At 43.1% G+C, this 11,668-nt stretch overlaps 1 protein-coding gene across 2 annotated transcripts in view; it reads right to left on the reverse strand.

The window, feature by feature from the left end:
* The window catches only part of FNTA (farnesyltransferase, CAAX box, alpha), a 52,342-nt gene extending 47,364 nt beyond the window's left edge, over positions 1-4,978 (reverse strand). Inside the window, exons 1-2 of one of the 2 annotated variants that reach the window (XM_032288040.1) lie at positions 4,745-4,978; positions 2,209-2,294 (exon numbers count right to left, since the gene is read on the reverse strand). In XM_032288040.1, the coding sequence (XP_032143931.1) occupies positions 2,209-2,294; positions 4,745-4,944 (286 nt within the window). In that variant the 5' untranslated portion in view covers positions 4,945-4,978. The remainder of the gene's footprint in view (positions 1-2,208; positions 2,295-4,744) is intronic. The other variant, XM_032288041.1, reaches the window with a different exon arrangement.
* Between the last annotated feature and the right edge of the window lie 6,690 nt (positions 4,979-11,668).

Genomic DNA, 11,668 nt, shown 5'->3' on the forward strand with positions numbered 1-11,668 from the left:
GCATAAGCCACTACGCCCAGCCTAAGTTAGAATTTGAACCAGATGGTCTGGCTCCAAAGTCTGTCCTTGTAACCTCCTGCGCATATCTTCTCACGTCATGTGCCAGAATGAATCCAGAATATCACATCAGAAGCAGCATTGCTAGGCTATAAGATAGGTGCATTTTCCTGTTTTAAAAGATATAACAACACTGCTTTCCAAAATGGCTAAACATACGAAAACTGCCATATGAAATGTATGGAGCTCTTCATATATCTTAATACCTAATATCATAAGAGAGTTTTCATTTCTGCCACTTAAACCACGGGTGAAAAATGGCATTCTCATTTCAGCCTGTCTATCCTTCATTCCTAACGATAAGAGATTCTTCCTATTTTATTGGCCAATGGCATTTTCTTTTCTATGAATTGCCAGTTCATACCCTTTGTCCATTTTTTGATTAAACTCTCTGTCTCCTTATCCTTTTGCAGAAATGACTTACAAGTTTTAATATGGATCCTGCTTTATATGACGTATCTTCTCTCACACTGCTACTTGTTCATGGTTTCTTCTGCTGTGGTTTTAAATTGATCTATTTGTCTATAAATGGTTGGCAGGTCAAACTTATCTTTTATTTTATGGTTTTACCTATGGTGTATGTAGGAATTCAAAATGTTAATTTTTCTTTTTTTGAGACGGAGTTTTGCTCTTGTCATTTAGACTAGATCACAATGTCGGCTCACTGCAACCTCCACCTCTCGGGTTCAAGTGATTCTCCTTCCTCAGACTCCTCAGTAGCTGGGATTACAGGTTCCTGCCACCACGCCTGGCTAATTTTGTATTTTTAGTAGAGATGGGGTTTCACCATGTTGGCCAGGCTAGTCTGGGACTCCTACCTCAGGTGATCTCACCTCAGGTGATGTGCCCACCTTGGCCTCTCTAAGTGCTGGGATTACAGGCGTCAGCCACCACATCCTGCCCAAAATGTTAATTTTATACCTTGCAAAAAAAGGTTATTAATTTATCCTCAATGGAAACATGATTATATGTTTCCCCCAACATCTCTGTTATAAGTACTTATGAATCTGAAAAAGTTATGGTTTGTATTTCTCTGATCACTAGTAAGGTTAATATAACTTTATAGATATTTTGTGAAGTGTCTCTTCACATATAATATCCTTCAAAGTATGGGAGTTTTGCATTTTAGTGCAGTTATATATTCTGACCTTTTCCTTAATCGATTCTGAGGTTTACATTTTGCCGAAAAACACCTTCTTCACCCTAAGAATGATAGGGATACAATTCTGCTTTTACTTAATTGCACAGCCAACTATTCCAAACCATTATTTGATTAATCCATCCTTTTCATGAAGGCATAAAACGTCCTTTTTATCATACGCTAAGTTTTCATAGAGTGAGGACCTATTTCTAGAGTCCTTATTAATCTATTTCTGTGCTACTTCCACTTAATCATTTAGTGGCGTATTTACATACTTAATAAGGAAAACCTGTTTCATTATTCTTTTTAAAACATTTATTGTCATTTTATTTTTTTATTGTCATTTGGTTATCAGCAAAAAAATGCTTTTGTAAAAGAATGATCTTAGTAAAGCCTTAGCTGAAAGAACATATATATACATAAAATTACAAAAATGTCATTCTATTTTATTCATTTACCCTTTCCTAGTAGAACAATTAACACTTGCATAACCTTCAATTTACATTTTCATTCATTATAAAAGAATGATACTTTGTCAAAGAAAAAAATCCACTCATTCTAATATCCACTCATTTTAATACCACTCAGTTTTGATATTAAACTGAGCCTAACACTTCATTGACAAAATATATTTTTAAATGCTGATGTTTCAGCAACCAAAGTTTATTCTAAAAACAGTAACTCATTTATATTGTATTATACATGCACAATCTCCCAGGCAGTGGGGTCTCCAGGAAGGAAAAGAAATGCACAATTACATAGTAGCTATTATCTATTATACTGTAACATTCATTACTTGTTCATTACTTAGAATATGTCCAGTCTTTGGGCAAAATAAAACTTTTAATCATAAAGATAAATCACCAAAAAAAGCACAAAATTAACTCATCTTAAGTCATTGAGATTTTTATTAGACAAAAATCTGTCATCTATCTTGCTACATAGTTGTGAATTCCAATTCTGCTACTAAGTTTAACTTACAGACCTTTTCCTAATTCAAACAAACTTACATTTGTCACTATAAATGATCTGGACCACGGGATTGGGGCCATCGTTCTGCGGCACTGGATCTATGTCAGCCCATTCTGCTCTGTCCCTGAAAACAGACATTCCCCCACCAGTGGTTATATTCAAATACAGAAGAAAAAAAAAGAACTCTAGTGTTTTAAAAATGACAACAATTACACTTACATTAATATTAGTAACCTACAGGGCTCGTAATGCAATCATGGTTGGATTCTCCATGACCAAGTTTTGCCAATATGCTTTACATATTAAACTACTAAAGTAAAATTAAACAAATAACCCCTAGATGCTGAAACATTAATCAGGTTTTCAAATTCAAAGTTTTATAAGTAGAAAACATGTTTTTGCAGCAAGTACACAGTATTTTTTTTTTGAAACAGAGTCTTGCACTGTCACCCAAGCTGGAGTGCAGTAGCCGGATCTCCGGTCACTGCAATCTCCACCTCCCACGTTCAAGCGATTCTCCTGCCTCCACCTCCCAAGCAGCTGGGATTACAGGCGCCCGCCCCATGCCCAGCTAATTTTTTGCATTTTTAGTAAAGATGGGTTTCACCATGTTGGTCAAGCTGGTCTCAAACTCCTGACCTCAGGTGATCCACTGCACCTGGCCCACAGTATTTTTAACTTATAAATCAGTCTAACTCATTGGTCTACTAAGATTCGAGTCAGTCAGCATTTTTTAAAAGTTTGAGAAACAAAGTGCTAGGAATTGACATTTTAATAAGCAAGCACCATTAACATACTCAAGAGGTGGTACATGTAATCAATAAGAAAGCAGGCTCTGGAATCCGACAATTGCCTAAGTCATAACATTGGCTCTACCACTTACTAGCTGTGTGACCTTCAGAAAGTTACTTAACTTCTTTGGGCTTGAGTTTCATCATTTTTAAAAAGAGGGCAATATTACTACCAACCAACCTTATAAGGTTTTTTGGAGGATTAAATGAGGTAACAAATGTTAAGCACTTAAAACATCCACTGCAAACAGGCAGCATTCAATGACTACTAATAAGCAATGCTAAAATAACTGTATAGTAACAATTAGTGCTTTACAGAAATTTGTGAACTACCCAGTGTGACCAAATTTCTCTTTAACACATTCACTTATATTCTTTTCCTTTCCCTTTTTTTTGGGGGGGCGGGGGAGGGAATTGAGTCTCGCTCTAGACATCCAGGCTGGAGTGAAATGGCACAATCCAGGCTTTCTGCAACCTCCGCCTCCCGGGTTCAAGCGATTCTCCTGCCTCAGCCTCCCGATTAGCTGAGATTACAGGTGCTCGCCACCAAGCCTGGCTAATTTTTATATTTTCAGTAGAGAGGGGGTTTCACCATGTTGGCCAGGCTAGTCTCGTGATCTCACGTGATCGGCCCACCTCAGCCTCCCAAAGTGCTGGGATTACAGACATAAGCCAACGCCTTCGGCCTTCCTTTCACTTTTTATTTCTCTATAATGATCAACTATTGACAGCAAAGATTCTGTGACATCCATGCTAGAAACTGTGTCCATTATACAAGGAGAAATACAAGAGAAGCCGTGACCTGAGAGTGACACCTAAAGCCTGGGGGAGTGGCCTGGAAAGGTAAGGCTGTCATTTAGTCACCAGGAAATCACACACAGTCATGTTAGAACCTGCGTATTTCACAATCCAGAGAGCTGACTTGAGAGTTATGGGGCTACCAATTTAAATGAGTAAAACATTATCTCCAAAAAAACAAAAAAACTCTAGTTAGTGACTTCTATTCATTCATAAAATCAAGGTAAACAAGCCACAGAATGGGTTTACCTAGAACTACAAATGTAAAACTAAGGCGATTATCTCTGCAGGTTCACAGGGAATTAGGGAATCAGCATTACCGTCTAAAAGCAAAGAACTGATGGAACTGGGTGTCAGCAAAGACGAGGGGCGTCTCCAGTACACATCACTTGTATTATGTACGGAGCGATGCAGGGAGGCTTAAGAGAGGTTCAGTAACAAATCTCTTTTCAGCCTTTAGCCTGGCTGATACGAGGCGCTAAAATACGGATTGGATGAAAATGCCTCAGTGCTCCAAGCAGAGCAAGCCACGGGAAGCCCTCACACCTCGTTTTTAGGGTAAGCAAATCTGGCCCTGGTTTACTGCCCGACTACCAGAACTGCATCCTAACCCTTGGGTATTCACTGCTTGTTACCGGCACAGCGTTCTGGGCCGTGGAAGAGAGCGGGAAATTTCTTATATTTACGAAACGCGACGTCTGAAGACCTGAACGAGTGCGGTTCAGGACGCAGCAGTTTCCGCGCGGCTTAAAGCGGGCGGGAAGCCGAGACCTCGCTGTTCGGCGTCCCCACGGTCTCGCGCCGGCGCCGCCCTGGGAAGAGACGACCTCACGGCTGCTGCCCCGGCCCAGCGCCCCGCACTGGCCCACGCTACACCGCGGGAACTTCGGCCGGGCGCACCGGGGCCGGGAGCGCGCGCCGCGGGCCTTGGAGCAGCTCGGCCTTCAGGGAGAATCCCGCGCCGCGGCCGCCGCGGGGGCGTTACCTGTATAGGACGTAGGAGGGTGAGTCCAGGCTCAGAAACCCGTCGTCCATGGGGGACGCCACGGCTTCCCCGGCCTCGGCCGCCATCTCTTCCTCGTACTGCTGGGGGGGCGGCGGTGGGGGCGGCTGGGGCGGGGGCTGCTCCGGCTGCCCTGGCTCTCCGCCTTGCGCAGCCTCCCCGACCCCCTCTGTGGCCGCCATCTCGCCTCGGTCCGCAACGGAGGCCCCGCCCCTCTGAGGCCCCGCCCATCCCTTCCCCGCCAAGCGGGCAACTTCCGGTTTCCTGGGTTTATTTATTTTTATTTTATTTTTTTTAAACCATAGAGGTGCTGGCTAGAAGGTCCTGGCTGGCGGCCCGGGCCTGGGTGGGAGTGTGTGGGTGCTGGCGGCGTCTGCCGCGAGACTGCGCGGCTCTTCCGGGGGCCCCCAGGATCCCACCCGTCTTTCCATGTGTCGCCGTTCCCGAGCTTTGCAGACGTCACTCGGACCGTATTAGTGCTGTTAGCGGCCCCGGCAGGAAGAGGGCGATGCCTTTTTGGACGGAAGCTTGGGGCTCAGGGCGGCTGGCGGACACTGAGCACTCTGCCCTTTGCGTCCATCTCAGCATTTCCGAAACAAAATATAAAGGCCGGGCACGGTGATTCACGCCTGATCCCAGCAGCTCAGAGGCCGCGGCAGGAGGATCGCGTGAGACGAAGGATAGCGTGAACCCAGGAGGATCGCGTGAACCCGGGCAGTCCAGACCAGCCTGGGCAACATAATGCAACTCTTTCCCTACCAAAAATACAAAAACTTAGCAGGACGTCATGTGAGCGCCTGTGGTTCCAGCTACTCAGGAGGCTGAGGTGGGAGGATCGCTTTAGCTGGGAGTTCGAGGCTGCAGTGAGCTGAGATGCCACTGCACTCCAGCGTGAGTGACAGAGACCCTGTTTCAAAACAAACGCACACACCAATAGAAAAAGAAAGTAATTTTTGGTGAAGTTTGTGTTTGTATTTATATATGTTCAGATATAATGGTGTAAACCAAAAAAATAAAATTCTGAACCCAAACCATCTGAATAGACCCTTCCTCTCTGCCAAGGGCATTCCAAAGTTAACCTGAAAAACTTGTTCAGGCCATGATAGAAGGGGGTAGGGTAGGCCACTAACATCAAGGCCAACCTTAAGTCTGATAAGAAACATTTACAATCTATTCTCTCTGAAGCCTGTTACTTGGAGGCTTCATCTGCATAATAAAACCTCGGTCTTCACAACCCTTTATCAGAAATCTGGACATTCTTTCTATTCATAATAACTTTCAACCAATTGCTAATCAGAACATATTTAAACCTACCTACGCCTGGAAGCACCCCCCTCCCCAATGAGTTGTCTTGTCCTTCCAGACAAACCAATGTGTATCTTGCATGTATTTGATTGAAGTCTCATGCCTCCCAAAAATGTACAAAACCCAGCTATGCCCCATCCACCCTGGGCACACGTTCTCAGAATCTCTTGAGGGCTATGTCACAGGCCATGAATCATTCATATTTGGCTCAGAATAAATCTCTTCAAATGTTTTCCAGAATTTGACTCTTTTCATTAACAAGGGGTCATATGAATGAATGCTGTTGTGGCTCAGAAAACAATACCCCAAATGAAGGTCAAGCATCAGCTTCAGAAGCCCATTCTCTCTGACCTTCTGTCCTCCTCTCTGTGACCACTCCTCCTGAGGCAAACCACAGCAACTAGAATTCCTCTTCCCCCTTGCAAATCATAGAAACCAGAAGCTTTTTCCCCCAAAGCCGGCCATGGCACCTGCAAATACTACTCTAACCTCCTTCCAGCCCTGCCTTTCTATGTGACCGCTGGCTGTAAAGAAAATATACCCTAGTTCTAGAGGGCTCTTATCCCACTGGGGGTCACAGGGAGGAATGCTCCACAGAGAGGCCAAGGAAAACCTGAACAAAAAGGACTTTTTGACTTTCTCCACTCCATATATTGCATTAAATCATCCTCTTTTTGTTCAAAGAGGCTATAGTATTGGTGCAGAAATAGATAAACCAAATAATGGGACATAGTAGAGAACTCACAAACAGATCCATGTGTATGTGGATGCTCGAGACTAGACAAAGCCTTCGTTGCAGAAGATTGAGAAAAGGATGGCGTTCTGAATAATGGTGCTGGGTCAATCAGGTACTAACAGAGGAAAAGAAAAAGAAATTGCATCCCTATGTCATACTTCCTAGACTTCAATGTGAAAGTAAAAGCATAAAAGCTTTTTCTGCACAAAACAGAAAACCTAGAATGGCAAATAAATGCATGAAGAGATGATCAGACTCATTATTAATCAAGAAAATGCAAATTAGAAATCTCTTTGGCCAGGCAGGGTGGCTCACCCCTGTAATCCCAACACTTTGGAAGGCTGAGACAGGTGGATCACCTGAGGTCAGGAGTTCGAGACTAGCCTGGCTAACATGGTGAAATCTTGTCTCTACTAAAAATACAAAAATTAGCTGGGCATAGTGGCATACACCTATAACCCCAGCTACTTAGGAGGCTGAAGCAGAAGAATTGCTTGAATCTGGGAGGCAGAGGTTGCAGTGAGCTGAGATTGTGCCATTGCACTCCAGCGTGGACGACAAAAGCGAAACTCTATCTCAAAAAAAAAAAGAAAGAAAGAAATATGTCTTTATACTTACCTGGCAGGGGAGATACCATGATCACGAAGCAATATGTCTTTATATACTACATACATTCACTACATTGGCAAAAATGGAAAAGCTAAGCAATTCCAAGTGGCTTTGGAAAATAGGTTGGCATTATGTAGGAAAGTTGAAGATACACATTGTTATCACCCAGTGCTATGGTTTGGACATTTTGTCCCTACCAAAACTCATTCAGGGTTGACAGGCACGGTCTAGTGGGAGCTGTTTGGGTCATGGGAGCAGATTCCTCATTAATAGATTAACGGCCTCCCTTAAGGATAAGTAGGTTCTTGCTCTTGCAAAATAGACTAGCTGTCTTCCTCAGTTTCTCTCTCTTGCTTCTTCTCTTGCTATGTGATCTTTTTGCACACAGTACTCCCCTTCTCTTTCCCTGATGAGTTGAAGCAGTCTGAGAACCTCATCAGGTAAAGCTGCCCAGTCTTGAGTCTTTCAGCCTCCAGAATCATGAGCCAAATAAATCTCTTTTCTTTATAAATTACCAGCCTCAGGTATTCTTATTATAGTAACACAAAATGACTAAGACATCCAGCAATACTCAGGTATATATATATTTTTTAAATGGTGTACTTACATGCATCAGAACACATGAACAACAGTACTGGCAACACATTGTAATAGCCACAGACTGGAAACAATCAACATGCTCATCAAGAGTACAACGTGGTATAGTCAAATAATGGAATACTTGCAAAATAAAATGTATGAACTAAAGCTCATGCAATAATCAGCATGGTTAGAAGAAAATCATGGCTGGGCACAGTGGCTCACATCTGTAATCACAGCACCTTAGTCAAGCAAGAATTCTGCCACTGAACCACCCATGCATCACAGCACTTTAGGAGGCCAAGGCAGGAGGATCATTTGAGACCAGCCCCCAGGAGTTTGAGATCAACATAGCCAGACCCATTTCTTAAAAAATACAAAAATTAGTTGGGTGTGGTGACATGTGCCTGTAATCCCAGGTACTCGAGAAGCTGAAGTGAGGGGATCACTTGAGCTCAGGAAGTCAAGGCTACAGTGAGCCATGATCACACCACTGCACTCCAACCTGCGCAACAGAGTGAGAGCCTGCCTCAAAAAAATATAAATAAAGGAAAACATGGCCAGGCGCAGTGGCTCACGCCTGTAATCCCAGCACTTTGGGAGGACAAGGCAGGCGGAACACGAGGTCAAGAGATCGAGACCATCTCCACATGGTGAAACCCGGTCTCTACTAAAAATACAAAAATTAGCTGGTTATGGTGGCACACACCTGTAATCCCAGCTACTCAGGAGGCTGAGACGGGAGAATCACCCGGGAGGTGGAGGTTGCAGTGAGCCGAGATCGCGCCTCTGCACTCTACCCTGGTGACAGAGTGAAAATCCGCTAAAAAAATAAAAAAAAATAGAGTGAGAACTCACTTATTACTGAGAGGATAGCACCAAGCCATCCATGAGAAATCCATCCTGATGACCCAAACACCTCGCAAAGGCCCCACCTCCAACACTGGGAATTACATTTCAACATAAGATTTGGAGGGTCAAATATTCAAACCATAGCAAGACTCCATCTCAAAAAAAAAAAAGAGGACATTTCTTTCACCTTTCACCTTTATCAATTAGGAAATTAAAAGAATTATGGACTTTCTGGCCAGGAGCTGGAGATAAAGACCAAGACCAAAGTACATATTTAATATATCACAGTACCACAGTTGTATAAACAAAGTGCTGAGCCAAAGAAACCACAGTGTATAATTCTATGTACATATAGTTTAGTAACAGGCAAAATGATACCCTATTGTTTTTACTTAATGATAAAACTCCAAACAAAAAAAGAAAATGGTTACCACAGAACTCAGACTAGTAGGTACCTCTAGGGGAGGAGAGGAGGTTATGGTTGAGAAGGAACATGTGTAGGGATTCCAGGGTGCTTGCAATGTTTCATTTTCTGCCTTGGATCACGGTGACACTGGTGTTCACTAGATCATCACCACAGGGAGAAACGTGGAATTCTATGTTCCCAAGTTTCATATATGTCAAATGTACTCCAGGTAAAGGTTTTATGCTAGCTTGATTTGAAAGTGATCACTTTTCTAGAAAATTACGTAAAAGCTGTGCTTCACTAAAAACAATTCTTTGTTACTCAAAAAAAAAAAATCTATAACTCACTTTTCATAAAGGCTGTTTGAAAAAAAAAAATTTTTTTTTGAGACGGAGACTCGCTCTATTGCCCAGGCTGCAGGCTGGAGTGGAGTGATCTCAGCTCACCACAACCTTTGCCTCCCAGGTTCAATCAAGTGAGTCTCCTGCCTCAGTCTCCCAAGTAGCTGGGACTACAGGTGCCTACCCATGCCCGGCTAATTTTTGCATTTTTAGTAGAGACAGGGTTTCAGTATGTTGGTCAGGCTGGTCTCGAATCCTAATCTCATGATCCACCCTCCTTGGCCTCCCAAAGTGCTGGGATTACAGGCGTGAGCCACCGTGCCTGGCCTAGGCTGTTTGAAATTCTGAAAGGGAAGAAATGCGACTTTAGCTTTATGAAGCCAGCTTGCTTCTTTCTGTCTGAACACTCCAGAGACAAATGTTGAAATATATTGGCCAAACATGATGTGTAGCTTGGTCTCCTCCACAGAAACATAGTTTTTAATGATAGTTATTAACTACTATATAAAGCACATCGTGCATGGTATTTCTTTTAGAGACTGTGCTTTATATAGTAGTTAATAGTTATACAGCAGTTACAGGCTCACAGCTGTAACCCCAGCACTTTGGGAGGCCAAGGTGGGAGGATTCCTTGAGCCCAGGAGTTTGAGACCAGCCTAGGCAATCCCGTTGCTACAAAAAAAAAAAAAAAAAAAAAAAAAAAAAATAGCTGGGCATAGTGGTGCGTGCCTGTGGTCCCAGCTATTCAGGAGGCTGAGATGGGAGGATCACTTGAGCCCAGAAAGTTGAGGCTGCAGTAAGCCATGATTGTGCTCCTACACTCAGCGTGGGCAACAGAGGGAGATCTTGGATCTAAAAAATAATAATGTTGGCCAGGCGTGGTGGCTGACGCCTATAATCCTAGCACTTTGGGAGGCCAAAGCGGGTGGATCATGAGGTCAGGAGTTTGAGACAAGCCTGGCCAACATGGTGAAACCCCATTTCTACTAAAAATACAAAAAATAGCTTGGTGTGGTTGCAGGCGCCTGTAATCCCAACTACTTGGGAGGCTGAGGCAGAAGAATTGCTTGAACCTAGGAGGCAGAGGTCGTAGTGAGCTAAGATTGCACCACTGCACTCTAGTCTAGGTGACAAGGTGAGACTCCGTCTCAAAAAAAAACCAACCATAATAATAATGTTAATAATAAAAAATAAACCATTGTTGAATGTTTAACATTGTTTCAAATTTCTCACTTGGAATGTTTCATTCATGAACATCTCATATTAATAAATGTATCTCATAAACATTCATTTTGTGATCATTGTGTGCTACTGTTCTCAATACTGGTAATATATCAGTGAAAACAAAATTGATAACAAAAAAAAACTCTGCTCATGGTATTTTCATTCTAGTGAGTGAGATGAAAATAAACATTTAACAGTTATTGAATATTATCTAGTGTAAGTGCTAGGGAGGAAAAGCAGAGAAGTGAAGGGATGGATTACAAGTGATAGCTCATCGTTAGGGGGAAGTCTTTATTAAGGAGGTGACAGTCAAATAAAGATTTGAGGGAGATGAAGGAGCAAGCCCACGTGGATATTTTCCAGACCATTCCTGGCAGACGTCCAAAGACACTGAGCAGGGAGAGTCTGGTGTGACTGTGGATCTAGGCAGCTGGTATGGCTGGAATGGAGTGACCAGATGGGAGGGTGGGAGGAGGTGAGGTCAGAGATGGAGGTAGAGCATATTACAGGGTCTTACTGTCACCCAAGCTGGAGTATAGTGGCGAAATCATAGCTCACTGCAGCCTTGAACTCCTGGACTCAAGCAATCCTCCCACTTCAGCCTCCCAAGTAGGTGGAACTACAGGTGTGTGCCATCATGCCTGGCTTATTTTTTTTTTTTAATTGTTGTAAAGATAGTATCTTGCTATGTTGCCCAGGATGGTCTCAAACTCCTGGGCTCAGGCAATCCTCCTGATTTGGCCTCAAAAAGTGTTGGGATTACAGGCGTGAGCCATTGTGCCTGGCCTGACATAAATTTTGAAATCAACAAGTATAAGCCCTTTATATTTACTTTTCATAATACAAAATTTCAA

Source organism: Sapajus apella, unplaced genomic scaffold (genome assembly GCF_009761245.1).
Source record: "Sapajus apella isolate SASKATOON/1434 unplaced genomic scaffold, GSC_monkey_1.0 scaffold21, whole genome shotgun sequence".
NCBI lineage: Eukaryota > Metazoa > Chordata > Mammalia > Primates > Cebidae > Sapajus > Sapajus apella.